Source organism: Ptychodera flava, chromosome 21, assembly GCF_041260155.1.
Source record: "Ptychodera flava strain L36383 chromosome 21, AS_Pfla_20210202, whole genome shotgun sequence".
Taxonomy (NCBI): Eukaryota; Metazoa; Hemichordata; class Enteropneusta; family Ptychoderidae; genus Ptychodera; species Ptychodera flava.
The window spans coordinates 14,034,929-14,054,328 of record NC_091948.1 but is presented as its reverse complement, the minus strand read 5'-3'; the positions used below and the strand labels follow the sequence as shown (position 1 = coordinate 14,054,328).

At 38.2% G+C, this 19,400-nt stretch overlaps 1 protein-coding gene across 2 annotated transcripts; it reads left to right on the top strand.

Annotated features, from left to right (window-relative positions):
* Window positions 1-2,145: 2,145 nt before the first annotated feature.
* On the top strand, window positions 2,146-17,368 carry LOC139121485 (stimulated by retinoic acid gene 6 protein-like). 2 transcript variants are annotated; one of them, XM_070686387.1, is made up of 20 exons: window positions 2,146-2,338; window positions 3,590-3,824; window positions 4,507-4,573; window positions 5,274-5,359; window positions 5,815-5,963; window positions 6,204-6,336; window positions 6,637-6,685; window positions 7,486-7,593; window positions 8,329-8,429; window positions 8,718-8,776; window positions 9,480-9,541; window positions 9,996-10,149; window positions 10,808-10,883; window positions 11,482-11,557; window positions 12,213-12,261; window positions 12,752-12,869; window positions 14,776-14,883; window positions 15,434-15,597; window positions 16,246-16,437; window positions 16,893-17,368. In XM_070686387.1, the coding sequence occupies exons 5-20, from the start codon at window positions 5,825-5,827 to the stop codon at window positions 17,051-17,053; spliced, it is 1,749 nt and encodes a 582-aa protein (XP_070542488.1). In that variant the 5' UTR covers window positions 2,146-2,338; window positions 3,590-3,824; window positions 4,507-4,573; window positions 5,274-5,359; window positions 5,815-5,824; the 3' UTR covers window positions 17,054-17,368. The 2 variants fall into 2 exon arrangements, with proteins under 2 accessions (XP_070542488.1, XP_070542489.1); XM_070686388.1 differs by lacking the exons at window positions 2,146-2,338; window positions 3,590-3,824; window positions 4,507-4,573; window positions 5,274-5,359 and having other exon boundaries at window positions 5,756-5,963.
* The last annotated feature ends 2,032 nt before the right edge of the window (window positions 17,369-19,400 follow it).

The following is a 19,400-nucleotide window of genomic DNA, read 5'->3' as shown; positions in this document are numbered from 1 at the left end:
TTGATCAACTGTTCAACATTTGTCTAATGTCATTGTGAATATATCACCGATAGTCCAACTCACTCCGATGAAACTGCCCGAGATCGCCGTATTTTACCGAATTTGATATATTTCATACTTGTGTAGAACAGTTGGTCATCTATTTACCCACCATTCAAAGAGAGTAAACCTGAGTCGAGAAAACATATTATACTTTCCAAACCATGTTTGAGATTCTCAGCACGGATCAGGCTGCAGGGTAGACAATCGTCTGAATGTGACTGCTTATGATGAAATCACGTGAAAAGATAGCGGCGTTGCAGAGTCGGCAAGGAACAGCTATACACGTAGATCTCTGTTAAAACAAGTCTAAGGCCATGCACCAATCATCCTTTGTAGTAGATTTGAACTAAATAAAGTAAGCTCATTGACTAATTTCACACTTTCCAAGATTAGTAACAGATCACCGTGGCGTTTTGTTTTGTCTAAGGTTCGTAAAAGGAGATGCTCAGTTCTAGTGTCCATGGATCAATTGAGAGGGAAGGGCGCTTGATTTTTTGGACAGGTTTAACCGAGGGGTGGGGAGGGGTGGTGATAATGGAAGCGTATTTTAATTTTGGAGACATACGAGTATACCCGAACACACAGTGGCGTGTTGGATTCTACAAGAAAAGTTAATCTATATATTTAATAAAAAGTTAATATTCAACATGACAGGGAACAGTAATTTCTACAATCCGTGACAGAATATAAACTAAAGTGTTATCTACTCAAAAATAATTATAGTATTTTATTCAGAAAAAATCCGAGTAAAAACACTTAAAGGGGCAATCCTCAATCGCTGATTCTCGTATTAGTCCTTGTTGACATTGAGTATTATTGTTAGTCTTTGCTGTCCATTGAAAATTTTATCGAGATTGTCACTTTGCTTCTAGAGAAAGCTGATAAGTAACCTGCCCATTAAAGTTGATTTAGACTGTTCAATGTGCGGACGGCACGGCGTTAAGATGTCCGACTTAACTTTATATTGTTAGTTTATATAACTCAATGAAAACATTATCCCGGTTTTCGTTTATTTACCCAAAATCTGTTTATTCTGCAAATTTTATTGGCCAGAATTCGAATTCATAAACAGAGCTTTATACTGCATTGTAGCCAGGTCGTCGATTATTGAATGTATGAAACGATTAGCAATAATTAGTAGGTAAGTGAACGATTATCCGTGCCTTTCTTCGCGCCTTTCCTTGAGTTAAGTTTTGCCCATGATTTATTTTTGCTGCATATTACTTACTATCTTTGCTGAATAAGACATGAAACGTTAAAAAATGTATAATCTTTTAGAATTTTGGACTGGTATGTATAATACTGAAGGCGAGTCAAAATTTGTCAGTCCTTCGTCTGGCAAAGTCGTCCGAAAATGTGTAATAGTCATTTATATCTCGCACTTCCTGACAGCGTTTTAATACATTGAATTCGGTACAGACAGAGTTTTTATGATCATTTCAGAATAGAGCCAGATCAATGGTGAGTCTTACATCAACATGAAACATTTAAATTTTGAGGCAAGAAACAACATCCGTTACTTGCGGTCAAAGTGAGAATTACAGGAAGACTGCAAGTTTGGCACTCTTTACTTGTACAGCAATTGCTGAGCTGATTCATTACTCGGCCCAATTCAGAAAATTTAGACCTACTCATTATTTCCAAGGTCAAGAATGAGAGACTAAAGACTAGTAATTAAAACTGGCAGAGGGCAGGTTTTTAAGAAATTTCACTAGAAAATAATATAATTTATGCCGGCAAACAGAGAGCTTAGAATATCATGATAGATTCTGCAATTGCATTTCAAGTCATTTAGAACACAACTATGCTTTTGTACCATATCGGTTAACGATGGTATCTTGCCTCAACCTGACATCGTCAACCTGGATATCATCAGCGAGGCTGTTAATAAGGATTTCTGTATTAATTACGGACGTTTCATTTCAGTTTTTAATCTCAAAATTATTATCGAACTCGAAAGGATGGTATGATCGCCAACACACAGTTCCCGCCAATCTTTATTTTCTAAGAGGTCGAGTGTCGGCAGATGACGAATTCCATTGTTGTCGGCGACATCTCCGGGTAAATAATTATTTTATAATCGCGAAATGACGCATGCGTCATGACTTTTAGACAGAATTCTGAACATTTCGACCACTTCCCGTCGCAGATGTCGGTAGTGTCTTTTGAAGAGCTATGTTCGGATTATTTTATAATTTACGCAGGTTATTGTAGTCACGATTCTGGTACTACAAGAAGTGATCCGCGACCATAGATCATAGGCTGCATCTGATCTCAACACATGTTGACATCACAGGTACGTACGTGCCGTGTCTGATCCGTAAACTACGCCTTGTACATCAATGTCAATAGTGATGACCCAACCTCACTTTGAATAATGACGTCACAATTTGCACGGCCCAACTGAAATCCTGACTAAATTTAGTACTGATTCATTTTGGGAAATGTCGACGGTTCTCTCGTGAATTTTTACAATGTCATGGCTGGTCGAGCTCAGTACTCTAGGTTTTCCCGACGCCGAGTACCGAGGGCCAGAAGCCTTGCAGTCAACTAACCTCATCGCCTCTAACATAACAAAATAAGGACCGAACGACACTAGAGGCTACCTGTTTTAGCTTTGAGATTTTAGATTACATGTCTTCAAAACTATCGAAAACCCACAAGACAGGTGTAGAACAATGATTTAAGCTTATTTCATTCGGTCACTTGGTAATAATGAACATCAATACCTTCATAAGTATTTGATCGGCACACAGGAATATCTGCTCTTCGATATTCAGCATATCTTTTCTTAAGAAGAGCTCGACCTATACTGAACAGGAGTCAGGAGAAATAGAGATGCTCCTATATACAAAAACACGTTCAATGACTGACATGGCGCACAACGGGCGCTAGTTGTAAACACAGATGTGAATGATGACCTATCAAGGAGGTCAACTTTTTTATCTGCTTAGTTACCGACCTCATTGTCCGAAACGCCCTGTGATCCAGTTATTGTCTTCAATGGGAGAACTCTACTGCACTACTACTGCACTTCACAAAAATGGTAACACAGTGGCTACTCGATGCTGAGCTACGATGCTGTTCTGTACTGTACTGTACTGTACTGTACTGTACTGTACTGTACTGTACTGTACTGTACTGTACTGTACTGTACTGTACTGTACTGTACTGTACTGTACTGTACTCTACTGTGCTGCACTGTGCTGTACTGTGTTGTAATGTGTTGTGCTGCCCTTTACTGTCTGTACTGTGCTATACTGCACTGTACTAAACTGTACTGTACTGTGCTGTGCTATACTGTACTGTACTGTACTGTACCGTTAAGTCCCGTGTGCGCTACTGTATTGTACTGTACCTTGCTGTACTATGCTGTGCTTGCTTTGTTGTGCTGTGCCATACTGTACTGTACTGTACTGCGTCATACTGTAATGTGCTGTGCTGTGCTGTGCTGCGTTGTGCTGTTCTATATTTGTTGTGCAGTGCTGAGCATAACCGTACTCGGTTTCACGTACTGCTCTGTATTGAATCGTTATTTACTCTACAGGTGCTATAGGATGACATACTGTGAGAAAATCTACTGCGAAAACGTTACAGATCTTATATTGGAAGCTTTACCCGATGGCTATGAAGACTGGTCAGACGATGACTAACAGACTATCTTGACTCGGCCTACAACGCTACGGATGATTTCAAGGAATACCTAACAGTCTGCTACGACTATATCGACGATAGTCATTATCAGGCAATATATTAGATTTACTTGATCTGTGGCTGTTTGGGTATGTGTGTGTTTTTAAATATTCAGTTTCCTAAGTGACGACAATGATCAGTAACTTGGTCTACTTGGACGAGTTTAATAAAACCACTTAGACCACAGGGTGGGACAGGCATTATTCGGGAGGGAAATTAACAGATATGGACGGTTTTCACTTGGAAGACTATGCAGAGATAGCGAGGGTAAAGTAATAGGCTTGTATAATGAAAAGAAAGTTTAATACGTGACATTCATTGATCATATGCATAACGTCTAGACGAATAATGCCACCATTACCCTGTGCTTAGACCTGATAAATCGATCATCTCACTGGTTAACATTCATTTAGTTGTCGGTCAGTCCGTTACCCACAGCACTGCTATTTTATCAACCTTAAAAATTTGCATGCCCATGACCTTGTGTGTTTATCTTAGACAAACTATCTCTATATCGACACATGATGAACACCAAGTTATTTTGGCTCTAATACTAGAGTTCACATTGACTCTACGGTGACCTATTGTTTATATTAACCTCTAGTTAATATTATTCTGCACTTGGTGAACTTTAAATTCCATTTACCATAGAGAATTATAACTATAGCATTTGGAACTTAATCTGAAAATATCTACGTGCGACGTTTATTTATGAAAGCATAGTTTGTCTTGTTCATTTGTTCATTTTGTCTCTGATTGTATTTTTTTCAGGCCACACGGCTGCGATAATCCGCGATATGACTTTTTCAATTGGTTGAAATTCAGCATTTTCCCTTCAGTGAGTATTTTTTCGGAGAAGCATGACCAGACTCACGATAAAATATTGCAAAATAATCACTTCTGAATGAGAGTGAATGAATAAATCATTTTCGGCTCAACGCTTCGTCGAGGAAATAAATAACATATGTGAAACATTAATGTATCGTAATTGTGTAACCCTCTCTCCGGTCCAATCTATGTTGTCGGTTTATTTCTTTAAAACAGCTCGCGCCTCGAAACTGAAAGATTTAAACTTTAGCTCAAACTTTTCTGAACTTTTCTAAAGCAGACTTTCAACCATTCTCTTTCAAAATCAAGAATAAAAATCGGGGTCACGGTGCAACTTTCGGTACAAGAGCAAGAAATTACCCTATATTTTCCGATATTTAAAATTCAAATTGGCCGTGCTATCTGTGCTATCTCCATGGGGGAAAAATTACAATTTTTCCAAAACTTTGTTTACTCCATAAGCTTCAAAATGAGCCCCCCACAAGTGGCAGGCCAAAAGAATATTGTAACAGGTTTAGAGTCTGAATATCTGGCCCCGAGGCGCATTCTACACGTTGCTTTTATATCCCGATCAATTTATTTCTGTATCTTCGTTTATCTGTCGGACTGTCTCTCTATATATCTGTTTCTACTGTAATGTCTCCTTCCCTGTCCATGTCTGTCTGAATGTCTGTCTGTATGTCTATCTAACATTCTGTCTTTCTCTACAGACACTGATTATTGTTCTGCTGACAATCGTTCAGAATAGGAAGTCCACGTTGATACCATGGTGTCAGCCCAAAGTTGGAATTCAGTAGTAAGATCTTCAGTGAAATATATTTTTTCTTTCATGCTATAATTATACGGTCACTCATTTCTTTGCCCTGCTAAAGGTAAGGCTATAAGTGAGCAAAGTATGGTTCCGAGCTTATATCGAAATCCATGGTTTTCTGTACGATTCGTTAATTCTGTGGCACAAACATTGGAAATGTAGACTAAATTAGAAATGAAAAGGACATTTTCGAACCAACAGAAAGTAATTTTCTTCCATCCACTTAATTTATCGTAGTAGATGATTACCATATTTTATTTCATAGAAAAAACTAAATTGTTTAACTGTGCCTTAACTTATTGAAAGATTCTTACTGTAACACTCTTCGATAGTTGTAACAGTTTGGTTGCAATTTTGCATTTATTTTGAATGCAAATTTTATAGACAATTGAGATTGAAATAGTTAAAACTTAGCGATGGTTCTTTCCACCCATCCACAGCCCGGTGAATATGCTTGACGGTTTTACAGACCGGCTGGCATATGTATGTTGTTTCGGATTCACTTCAGTGTGTATTCTAGATCTATTTCGAGGCAACTATTACTTTGATGTCGACTATGATTGTCTGGATGCACCACGGGCTGCGCTAGGTAGGTATATTAGTGTAAGGTCATTGCACGGTATAGTGCGTGTCTATATTTCTATCTCTCTGTATGTATGTATGTATGTATGTATGTATGTATGTATGTATGTATGTATGTATGTATGATGTATGTATGTCTATCACTCACCTTTTTAGCTATCTTACCTGATATCCATCTTTTGTCGTTGACTTTGAAGGTATTCTGTCACGGTTCAAGGTATAATTCGTCTTTGTGTTCTCCTTCTAGGTGCAGTATCAACCATCATGGCCCTGATAAATGTGATGTTGGTCGGTTATGTCTTCGCCCCCTTCTTTATGTGCATCACTACTTCAGCAAAAATACTCGGCAACAGTCTAGGACTCGTCTACGTCACATACTGGTAATAAACAGCTCTTTTAAATTGTGACTCTAGTCACTCACACTCATTTCGTTTGTGATTCGAGCAACGTGATTGGTCAAGAGAATAAGGCATTTATTTCGTGCATACTTTAAAGTTTTCAAAAAATATTATAATCACAACATTTGGACGTTTTGTTTAAAATCGTTACAGCAACGATATGTCAGAGATAATCTTTGCAATAGCAAAATCCTCTCCGGGTGAGGCAATGATAGGAGTTTTTTTAGAATGCAAATAGAAACTTAACTGATCACGTGTTTCATTTCTACATTTTTCACGTAGGACATACTATTATACCTATTCATATGCAGAGTGTCCCAGATGGGTAAACGTAAGTACACACTGGTCTCAACACTCGTTTATGTCATATTGCCGTTGGGGGCGCCACTGCATCAACGAAGTAGTATTGATGTCAGTGAAATTTTCAATGTTGTAGTATAACCGTGTGACTGCCACTGTGTCATACCTCACAAGTTCAGCCGATGATCCTTTCACTCAATACAAAAAAGCTTTCAAAATCATGCCCACACTGAAGACAAGCACAGTAGTAATGGACCGTCATCTTGGAATTAGTCGAAACGTTCAACTGTACACTACTTGGGCAAGTAGGCAAAATTAAAGAAGCAAAGAGTCACAGTTTGTGTTTTTTTTCTGTATAGTAATTTACCTTGTCAACACCGACAATGACCCTTCGTAGTGCTGGTCGCGAATGATACCAGTACTAAATGAAATCTTGTCGTGTCGGGCTATGAAGGTTGCGGTTGTTGAGGGCAGACGTTGATTCACCACAAGGTATATTTCTGTTATGTACCGGATATTGTGTCATGATTTCTCCTCATCTGTTCTGTGTAAGTCTCGAAGGCATGTTTTGCTGCAGACAGTGGAAGATGAGCTGACTGCTCGTGATTTTGTTAATGGCTCTTTCGAACATCTTCAAGTCTCTGTCCAATATCATGGATTTCGAGTTCTTAAATGATACATACAACGGGAACTCGTCAGAAAAAAACGCCCTTAGACTTCCATCCATTTCATGAGAAATAAAATGGGACTTTAAATATGTTTCACGAGAAAAAGTAATAATACTACTAATATTTATCACAAAGATGTTCTCGGCGTTTGCTCACCCACCAGGATATCCAGGGGTCCCTTCTTGCTCTACCGCTGACAGCATCATATTATTACATGTTTCTGCGTTTTTTCTTCGGACTCATCTTCAGTGTTCATTTCTGGTATGTCAAGGTGAGTTAGTTTCTCCCAATAATGCTACTTTTTATCGTTAAAGTCTATATTCTAAAACAATTAAGCCTCTATTGCATTAGATCTATGATGACACTGTAAGACACATTGTATAACACTTGTCACCATCAAAAAATGTCACTTTTGGAGACTTTAACAAATTTCGCTTTGTCTGTTTGATCTCGAGCCATAGTTTCTGTTGCTCCCCACGTAGGTGTTCTGCAGTGTCTAGTTTCTTTATGCTGCTTGTATATGCGGTAGTTCGCTATGTATTGTTATTGTGTAAAATTCGTGTTAGTCCGGACTCCCTTTAAAGGGACAAAGCCGCTCTTTTTTGACCTTTGAATGTTCAATCTTGTGTGACTGCAAGCAGAGTTGAGGTTGTGCGCAGTTGACCAGGATTTCAGCATGTTTCAGGAAGTCAAACAACACACACACTACTTCTCGTATCAGAGAGAGTCATAAAAAGTAAAAAAGAGCGATTTTGTGCCTTTAAAGAATAGACACACTCTGGATATTCAGAAATTTTACAAAATCTACTGTGTCATTAAAAATTGAAACAAATAAAGAGTTACAGTCGCTGCAGTCTTTAAATCAATGTCAATATTGTTGCGAAAGTTTGTCGTATTGCTTCATGTGTAATATACAGCAGTGCTTATAGCGTTATGTGAAAAAATCCGCCTGCATCAGCCATTGCGGCTGCGCTTTTAAAAGACTTCCCTTCTCATCTCACGTCAGATCGACGTCGGTGGCGAAAAGAGACCCCTCCACCTACAGAAACGACATCGCGATTACATCTATGTGAAGGAACTGCTAAAAAAACCTGAAGATCAAGACGAGTAAGGCCGACATTTATTTAGGACGCAGACAGCTTGTTACAGTTGCTTGAGTTTATGAGAAGAATGTCTGAATCCGTTACAAAAATTAAATGTATGTTAACCATCTAACTTTCAAGCTGACAGAAAGATGCATGGAATGGTGTGGATGGATGTGAGTCATGAACAGCGCCTCCAAGTGACAAATACTCAAGAATATTATTTCTTGTAAGAGTTAACGGGCATGAGTACCAATAACAAATATCAAGAGGTTAATACTGTTCCGTACTATTTCTCATGTTTCTATTTCAGGTCGGGGAAACAAACGTTCAAGGACAAAATCAAATCTTTACTTTATCGAAATAAACCAGGTAAAAACTGAACCCAGGATGTTTAAAGTCTAGTCGGGGTTGCCTTAGGTCTATAGATACACGCAATACGTAGACCCTCGCATTGTCTGCAAATAACACTGCATCAGACTCATCAGATTAAGCGAGTTAATATTCTTGTGTATGCATTCTATCTAATCCACATGCAACGGAATCTGCCTGCCAGCGTTGCCTGAAGAGTAACGTTTGGTGCAAAAAATCTCGGCATTTCAAAATGACACTACTATCGAACACTCCAAAGCATGAAATAAAAAAGATGTATAGATGAATTTTAAATGTAACATTGAAACCTCAGCAACTATCTAAAATAACCCTACTTTTCCAGTTGTGTTCCGTATATCAGGCTGAGAGCTTTATGTATTCTCGAAACATGTGACGCTTGTCAACACTGTCAGAACCTTGCAAATGTGTTAGATGCGTGGTTGCAGTTGTTATTTGAATTCTAGTCAGAACAGAATAATTACTTGCCAATAATGGATAATAAATTAATTACCAGCCCGCTGCCCGTCCGCACGCACGTTTCCAACGGCAGAAAATATTTCGTTAGTTGCCCCTGAAATATGCCCAGCAGCAATGTTGTGTGATAAAGAGTAATCCTAAAAGCACAAAATAGCGACAAGATTTCATTTCTCATTAAAATGTTCATTTTCACTGACAACACAATGCAAATTGTTCTTCCGCACAGGTTTCAAATACTCCCGGAGAATATTGTGCACCATATTTGTTTGTCTATTATCGCTCTATCAAGTAAGTTCTAATTCATGACTTTGGCTGTGCTGTTATCGAAAGTTTATTTGTTGTTCTGGCAGTTGTAGTACCGTCTACATATGTTTTTGCCGTTTGTCATCTATGGGCATCAGGAATTGCTGATATAATTGAAGTCGCGAAAATAGTGTAGGTGTTTGTTCAATATATCCAAAAAATATTAATGAAGAAATGACGTAATTCCATAGATACAAGGTCATTTTCATAGAAACATATCCTGCTAAGGGGCTAGGAGACCTTGTGACGAAACGTTGCACTTATATATGCATATGCGCACATCTTGCGTTTCTACTCTGTTCTGTAGAAGACGTGCGCCTGTACGTGAATCCCTGTAACTCTACGATGGAGAATCACGCATAGAGGTTGTCGTGCTCATTTTGCACATCGTGTTTTATGTTTCAGCGTCTAGTACTAATCACGTGTCACTTCCCTATAGGTAAATCTCCAAGCGCTGTTACACGGCAGCGAGCCCTTACGGTACGCTTGCCACGAACTGTTTTCTGACGGCGGTGAAGCCGAAGAGTTTTTATCCTCCATCAACCGGAGTGAAATTTTCGATGAAGCAGCCCTGGTTACCTGTCTCGCGTACGGTGAGTACAGCCGTACACAGTGTTTCATCAGAACCTTGTCCTTATCCATTTAAGGCCTGACTATCGTGAAACTAACCAAAGCTACCCCTATATGTGCAGGGGGTTTATGCCTTAAAGGGTTATACACGGGCTCGATAAGTCTTGCTGGTCTATTTTTATAGTCCTCGCCTGACTATGTTACCATACCTTATTAGTTTTAATCTGGCCGATGTGCATACATTGCACCAGCTTTGAAATTTAAATATGTTTCCTAGTATTTGGTGCATAACAAGTGCTACTACATCGTAGATAGATCAGTTAGACTAAAATGCTGGTGCACTAATAGACCAACAATGCAAGCGCACTCTTCCTCGTAAAACCCAGTATGTGTAAAGACTATTTCGTCACTTCCCAATTTTTCGCACTGCAATGATGAACACACATATTGCACATATGAGGCAGGGTTTTACTCGTTAACATGGCGATTTATTTTCCAATAGCATAATGTTAGTCTTCCATTCCGGATTTTGTTACTGCAGTCGATCCAAAGTCTTACTTCGCTTGTAATCTCAGCTTTCGTAGTCGGTAGTTCATAATTCTCAGAGCTCGCGCTAATTCCTCCGATGACTGCCTCGGTCTTCGGTCGACGAATTCTAATGAATACATATTTTATTGGCAGATACGTTCCGTGCTACAGCCAACATTTCTGCGATCATACATGCGATATATCTGATCCATATGTTAGCAGTCTACAGGTACGAGTAAACATATCTTTACTATGTTCTTCATAATAATTATGAAGAACATTCAAATTTAAATAGCCAATGTAAATTTGCGTGCAGCTGCTTAAAATCATATATTAATAGAAATGTGCTAAGTCTAAGTATATTCTCGGACGACAACATCTGTGGTAGTTTTCTTACCTCTTAGGTATATAGGTATCTTGAATGGTTTCACGTTTGATGTCCTCGCATGTCTGTTCCCTACGAGAGAGAGAGAGAGAGAGAGAGAGAGAGAGAGAGAGAGAGAGAGAGAGAGAGAGAGAGAGAGAGAGAGAGAGAGAAGGAGAGAGAGAGAGAGAGTGTGTGTGTGTGTGTATCGAACTTAACCTTTCACTGCACTAACTTAATTAACGTAAGAAATTTGACATATGAAACACTCTACATCTTTTTAGCATGGTTCGTTTACGCAATTCTTATCATAGGTCATGTGTATGGGTCTATTTGTAGTACTAAAGCCAAATACTAAACTAATATATGGCAATATATGTACACCGTGATATATAAGAACAATATTGAGCTATTATTAAGACAACATTACTCATACTTTAAAACACGTGGACTTTATTTTCAGACGATATATGTTAAAAATGTACAAAGGAGACAGGTCTTTCTGGCCACCTGAACTCAAATCGAACATTAAGCTTTTGGTAAGTCCTATTTCTGATAGTATACACGTTTCAAGTAAACGTCTACAGTTCATTTCCAAGGCACATGTACATGTACAGATAATCTCTCCAAAAGTGTTGTAGTAAGGTCATGGAGTATCAAGCGTCAGTTCATTCCATTGACGTTATGTGAAAATGCAAGAACATGCTGCTGTGATATTGTCATTTCCTTGAAAATTTGACAAGATACTTTGTCAGTGAGCCAATGTTCAAAAGTACATTGAATATTTGTGTTTACACCCTGCTTTATATCGTCGTTGTGTAGTATTTTCCGTAAGGCCCCTTTTAGAAAAATGCTGATGAGGCAGAATTTTTACACTTTTTGATAATTGATCATTTCACATTTGCATTACTTGACCATTGCTTTGGTACAGATATTATATGAAAGTCATGTGTAAAGGAATGTTTTTAGAATTGTTATTATGGAGGTGAAGACAGTTCAGTCTTACGAAGCTCCAATTTCTAGTTGGAGTCTGTTATTTCATTAAGTGATATATAAGCATTATAAAATCAAAGGGTTTTATTTCCATACGATGTATCTACAAAGTATGCCAGGAACACCATTCCCTCTCACCACTTTCCTTTTTTACCCACAATTGCTGCAGATGTTACAAATTTAATGCCTTTTCATTTAAAGGTTGCAAGTCTGCGCTTTTCGGGCTATCAGATAGCGTACATTTTGTGGGGTGAGTTGCTAATCACTCTTCAGTGTGATTTTTTCCCCTGAAACCTTTAATTCCATTTGTGACGCTTTTTTAATCGAAGAGTAGACTACATATACACAAATTTGAAATTGAACTAAAATTCGCGAACATACAAGGCTTTGTTAAACACATTTTGTAAATTTCCCTGATTTGACAGGCTTGTATTTGTTAGCTATCGTGCCAATGTTTTGTGTTGTAGCAGCGTTTCCGTCGAGAAGACACAAGGAGTCGAGGAGTCTTCATGTTACAAAGAAATACCTGCTGATAAATCACTCCTCAGATGAAAAGCAGCCGATTTACATCATATGTGACAGTTTACAACAAAATCACAGTCATATTTACCTTTGATACTCGCATGTAGCTCAGCTGTCGCTGACTTGTGTCTCCTAGCTATTGTACTCGCAAGTAGCCCCTATCGTGCGTCCCTGTCCATGAAAGCTGTGAGCTTCTTGTTTACCTGTGTTTTTTCAAGGTTACATGATCTGTCAGTTCCTATTATGGATTGCCGCGTTCCTGCTAATCTATGGATTTTTCTTGGCGATTCGAGACGGCAGGAACTCAATAGTACTCTTCTTCGTCGCAGAATATTGGTAAGCCGCTGGTTGAAGGGTCGTGAGTCATTCTGGCGAGTGCTCGCGATAAACACCTTTTTATTGTGTTTTGCCAAGTTGCCCGTACCTTCGAGCTATATAGCGACCTCTACACGACACCTCACCAAAGAGAATTGTCTCTTCTTTAACAGAGTGGATACTGGATCTAGATAAAAATCGCTTTATGTTCCATACTTCTGCATTATTTCGATTATTGTCGTGAAAGGGCCGCTAGTTTGACGACAGCTTTGCAACAGTGTGTACTTTGGCTAAGTTATGTCATCATGCATGCACAGAATTCTCTCGGAAGAGTTTTCGGACACTAAAATTTTCACAACACTTTGCTGGTCTGCTGCTTGCTTTGACAAATTTGGCGCCAGAGGAGTAAATTAAATGTAGTTGGCTCTGTCTTGTTTTTGCGAAAGTCGAAACTTTCCTTTCCCCATAGAGTTAAACCTGTGTATGGCGGCCATTTTGAATTCCAAAAGCAAGTGCCCTGTAATTTGTTTCTCTCGTCCCAAAATTTCCATGTTGACCCCACTTTTCATTCTTGATTTCTAAAAAATAAGTTTTCTTCAACGTTTTTGGCAAATGTTTAAATTTTCTATGTCGAGGCGCGTTTACCTTGAAGCTTTCGTGCCCATTTTCCCTTCACGTAGGTTGACGTTTGTTTTTTAGAAATATGGATATATTGTCCGGTAGTGAAAGAATCGAAAAGCAGCATGATGGAATATTTTATAGCAGTCACCCATTGTAATTAATGTAAGCTTCGACGAACTGAACACAAAGTTTTTTTACGAGTACAACACTACTCCAAAACACATTTCCCTTTTTTCCGATCAGAATTTAAGCATCATACTAGATTATTCAGACACTAGCCTCGAGTTTGAAATAGGGCCACTTACAAATTTTTGCCAACTAAAACTTCAACATTTCGCTTGGACGCATTACCTACGAAATAAACAATCCCCTATTCATTGTTTTTTCCCTTGTGTAGACTTATAATACCAAATCGAGTGATTTAATGTGTCCTTATTTTACCTCAATTCCCCCGCAGTTTCCCCTCCTTTTGTATTTTATTCTACCCCGGGGAAAGGTGAACAGTGCCTGACTAGGCATGTCTTAGCAGTCCTACTGCTCTTACAGCCCACTGTGTTTCCTTCCCTCTAGTAAGGAGTGCATGACTAGGCATGCCTAGGCAGCGTTACTGCTCCTTCAGCCCACTGCTTTTTCTTTCCCTTAGTGATCTTAAGGTAAAATGCGTCTCAAGGGCAGGTATTCTGACTCTCTAACTTTTATCTTTTAATTTGGAAGGAGAAAGGTTGAAAGATTGCATGAGGAAAATTTGAACAAAAGTTAAAATCTGCCTTAAATTGCCGTGCATTAGTTACAAGAGCAAACATGCTTTTGGTGTATAATTTAGCGTTACAATCGGACGGTTTCTCTTGATATTACAGATGTAATATCATTCGAGTAGGAACAATAGAGCAACCGTATCGAACATATCGTGATGGTAATGTCATGATCAGCTGAGACAATAATCATTGTCATCAATGGGCAGATGAGGTCACGAGAGGGCGCACCCATCTCTCCTTCTCTCCCCTCTATCGTGATTGAAATTCTAGTTATTTGTTCAAAAACAACTAAAACCGACCAAACTACTAGCTAGCTAGCAAATAAACGAACGAAAACGAATGACTGTCTTAAAGAAGCCATTACTCCATGGGCCAAGATTCTTTGATTGTTTACATGTGTCTCTGAGCGCCACAGGCCGACAAGCCCGAAAGATGCTAGGGTCATAATGTACTGATACTTATGTATTCATAGAACGGGCGTCGCTACGCCTGACGATCGCTGATCTTTTCCTTTCTATTCTAAAATCGTTATCTTTTGTTCATCCTCACAGGTTTACTGCATTGGTTGCCCTGATTATCTACGTCATGCAATTATTTACTGCAAAGTTTGTATTTCTGCTCGACAGAGGCAATGGTAAAGCATTCGGTATTAATAATAGGTATGTATGTATGTATGTATGGATGGATGGCTGTATGTATGTATGTATGTATGTATGTATGTATGTATGTATGTATGTATGTATGTATGTATGTATGAATGTGTGTACTTTACATGCTGTACCATGTCACAAGTGTTAACGATTACAGACATACATAGTATACCTGCGAGAATTTGACTGTATGTCAAGACCCCCAGGCAAAGTAGAGTGCATTTACTTGGGAAAAATAACAAAAACATCGCATCACAGCTTTAACGACCTGTCAAGTGAACGTGTCATATGACCATTTATGAACGACCAGTATCGACCTCATGGTTTGGTCTCGCTCTGTGGATGCATCAATCGACAGGTGGTTGTGACAAAGTGTGCGATGAAAGTCTATTGCTCAATTTTAACAAATTTTTCTGTCTTTTCGGGGATAACCCTTGACTGGAAAAGCATGAACGTCTGTCCAGTTCAACTTGTTATTGATTTTTTCCTAATTACCGAAGATATTAAAGTTTAAACCGTGGAGGTTTTGTAATGCTAACAATAACTTGTTTCATTGCAGACGAATGTTTCACGTCGCCAACTACATCCTCTTTTTCTTCAATGTCATTCTTGGTTTATTCTCCTGTCTGTTGCGGATTGGCAAAGCTCTGATTTTCGGTATATTGTTCCTCGGACGAACAGACAAGTGTCTACTGATGCGTGGCTTCGAGAGCTATGATACAGGTACGCATGTGACATAGATAGTATTTGTTATATATATATATATATATATATATATATATATATATATATATATATATATATATATAATAATAATAATAACACAAATTACTTCAAGTACAAAGAAATAATATCTGTTTCTTAAGTTTCATGCATTCTGCAATCTTCAGACAGACATTCAGAACTAAAAGGATCCTTGATTCTTAGCTCTGAACTCTCATTTATATGGTTGAGACGTACCGTTTATTTTTCTGGGTGGTGTTAAAATTTGATAAATATCTTTTTTGTGGCGACAATTTGAAACCAAATCAGAGCGTTTGTTTCACAGCGTAGATTTGTAGGCATTGATAATTTGACAATGTATAGCATTTCTGATACACAGAGAATTATATCGCTTGCTTATGTTAGTGTAATTCGATGCTTTGTCAATAAGTGACAATGACATGTCAAAGCCTTGATCTTTGTTCTTGAAACATCAAAAAAACTTGTCAGACGATCGCATGAGTGCAAGAAATGTTAGTAATAGGTATCAAAAATACTTGATGTATTCTTCAAAGGAGGTTCGATCTAAAAAACCTTAAAGGCCGAGGCTTTTAGAGAGTTTTATGCAATGCATTGACATCCAACGGCCCTTGGCTAATTTTCACACAGGTTTCAAAGCTTACTTGGGGTTTCTAAAAGTTGAAGAGGCTCACACTCACCCTGTTTTGGTAACCTTCTGTGACATCATGACGAAACATGTCCCGAGACTCAGCTCTGACGTCACCGACGTAGATGATAACGAGGCTCAGCGACTTTGGTGTTTTAGGAGTCGACACAAAACAACAATGGTCACAGAAACAGGTCAGTAGAACGAATGCATACAACATCAGACGGGTGCAGTATTGAACAAAAATATGTGCTGTTTCTCTTTTTTGCACGATAGATTTCATTCCAAAGAATTTTTGTCGAATTCAACGCTATCGATACAGTAGTAGTGGAATACAAAGAGCACAAAGCAATGCAACTTGTCAATCGGGCTAGGGAGGGACTGTGGACATATTGCAATTTGATATTTAATACCAAGACTATTCAACGCTGTCTTTCATTAGGTTCAACCATCAGTGTCACATGCTTTTAAAACAAGCCAATGTTATGTCGATTTTTTCAGAAAATGCACAGTTCCAGGCGAATAACTCAACTCACATTACACTAGACTGCACTGTTGTTCTGTAAATTCACTGTAAGACAATTTTGATAGGGGATTTCAGTTATAGCACCATCAACTTTTTACGTCTAAAATTGTACATTTTTTTCAGATTTGGAGGTTGAATGGTTTGTCCAGTGCTATAGACGTTCTAGGTTGGCGAGGAACCGCTGGCTTGTGGCCTACACGAAGCTTCGGAATCCGTCATTGGTTTTTGAACATTTGTCAAAGTTGCCTTCGAAAAAACACACACATACGAATGGACGAAACTGAGTATGTAATAAAAGTAATAAAATCTGAACATCTTCATAATTTAACTGATATTTTTACTTTTTTAAAATGAAAATTCATGAAATTTCAGGTTTTCAGCTAAAGGGAAATCGTTTTCGTGCTGTTAACATTACGTCATATCAGCGGTGACTACTTTGGGACTGTGATAAGAAATACATGAAAGAGTACGACTTACTATCAAACGATGCCCTGGATGCAAAAAACAAAAAGAAATTTATGTACTAATTTATATATTAATGTTTTTTACTGAACTTGGCAATCGCTTAAGAGTAATAAAGATGTTACTTTTGCTTCGTTGCCGATGCCTTGCCTTTCTGCAAAAGCCAGATTGTGTCCGAGTGGCAATCCTTGGAAGTTATTGCATATTGTGTATAGCTTTGGCAACACCCGTGCATTTTGTGACGACATCTCCAGATTAGTACTGATAATGCATCCGATTATTCAACCCCGTGGCCTCAATGCTTTCTGCATCTATAAACTCAAAGGCATTGCCGAAACTAAAATATTAGCAATAATGTACCCCCTCCCGGCCCATTATGGACTCAAGCAAACTTTGCACGCCACAATTATTAAGCAAAATTACCGTGTCAAATTGAGGACAGTTGTATTTATGGACACCCTAAACTCATAGGCTGAGTCGTGTACATTAAATTGACATCTGCCTATGAGTCTAAATATCTGTCTCAGATGTGCATTCTTCCTTAACATCAGTAACACTATTCGTGTCAGGTTTTTCAAAAGAGTTTTCAGTGAGATAAGAAATTATTCATTGCCACTTACTTCTGGGGATGTAATGACTTGAAACACACTTGACCCATCCAAATCAATGACTTCAATTTTACTCTGTATAATACCAGGTTGTCCACAAACATTCACTTTGCGGCGATGGCCTCTCGGTGTGTGCAAGAAATTGGATTTTAGAATTTCACCGAAATGTTGATTCACTATACATGGTAGTCTAGGAGGAAACAATGTATACATTTTTTCCAATACAAAGCTAGCTAAATCTGTGTATTTATGTACTCTTGATTATTGATATTGATGTACTTAATTGGGCTAGGGTGGTTACAAGTGGATGTGTGTGCAAGAAATTGGATTTTGGAATTTCACCGAAATGTTGATTCACTATACATGGCAGTCTATGGGGAAACTATAACTATTTTTTTTCCAATACAAAACTAGCTTTTTAGCAGTTTACAGCTGTCGGAACAGTCTCAATGCCAATAAGAAAAAGTGAGTGAGCTGTTCACTTGTACATATTTGTGTACACTGTCATTAAAAACCATTTTGATTGATGCTTGCGTTACACTATGCATCATTAAATTGGTCGTATGGGTTCTGTACGACCTTTGAGCGCAGGTCAACTTGCTCTCAAAGATCATAGGAAGAACCCCTCCCCTTTAATCTAGGGTCAACTTTAAAATACATGAAGAGAAAAGTTAGTTGGCAGCAAATTAATCACGATAAAAATTTTATATAGTGACGTGAAATAATACCAAGTCAGCAGTTTTCCTGTGGCCTTTATTTTTTTACCTTGAATTCGAGCGAACATGTACAATACATAATTTTCTGTTCGTTGATTTTTGTATTTATAAGCTTTTTATTCGAGTCTCATACAAGGAAAAACAATCGCACTGCTCATTACTGTCCAAAGTATCAACAAAGAAACATTACAATATGATCAATGTATCAGTGAAAATAACAAAATAACCAGTCGTTGTTGTGGACCAGTTAGTTGTAAATATTTCCCCACTTCTTTTTGTGCTTATTTAGTTTTTTCTGTTGGCAATGAAGAATTCTGTCTTCTGTACATTCTAGACTTACTTCATAAAAGTTGTAAAGTTCCATTTTTATTACACCTCACAATATAATATATCTCTTTGTAACTACTAGCAGAAGATTGACGATCTTCGAATCTGCGAATATCCAAGAAAAACAGTCTTAGGATTGAGCGGAGTCTGAAAACCCAGCCCTCTTTCAAATGTATCTCTAACAATTCTCTAAAATCAGCTGGCATGGTTACAGTGAAAAAACAGATGAAGAAGAGTTTCCTCATTGTCTACACAAAAAGTACAAGCACCTGAGGGAACTCTAGATGGTGTCATATTAAAAAGGCTGACATTTGTTACTAGAATATTATGTGTCAGCTACCACTGGAATTCACGCAATTTTGTATCTAAGGTTAACTGAAAAAGTGACCGGTGAATATATCCCGACACATAAAAACGACTGTTCAAAGTGTTTATGAAAAATATTTCTGACCGACGAGAAATAAAGTATTGCTTAACAATACTAGATACAATACGCTTTATGGTGCACTAGTTAACAT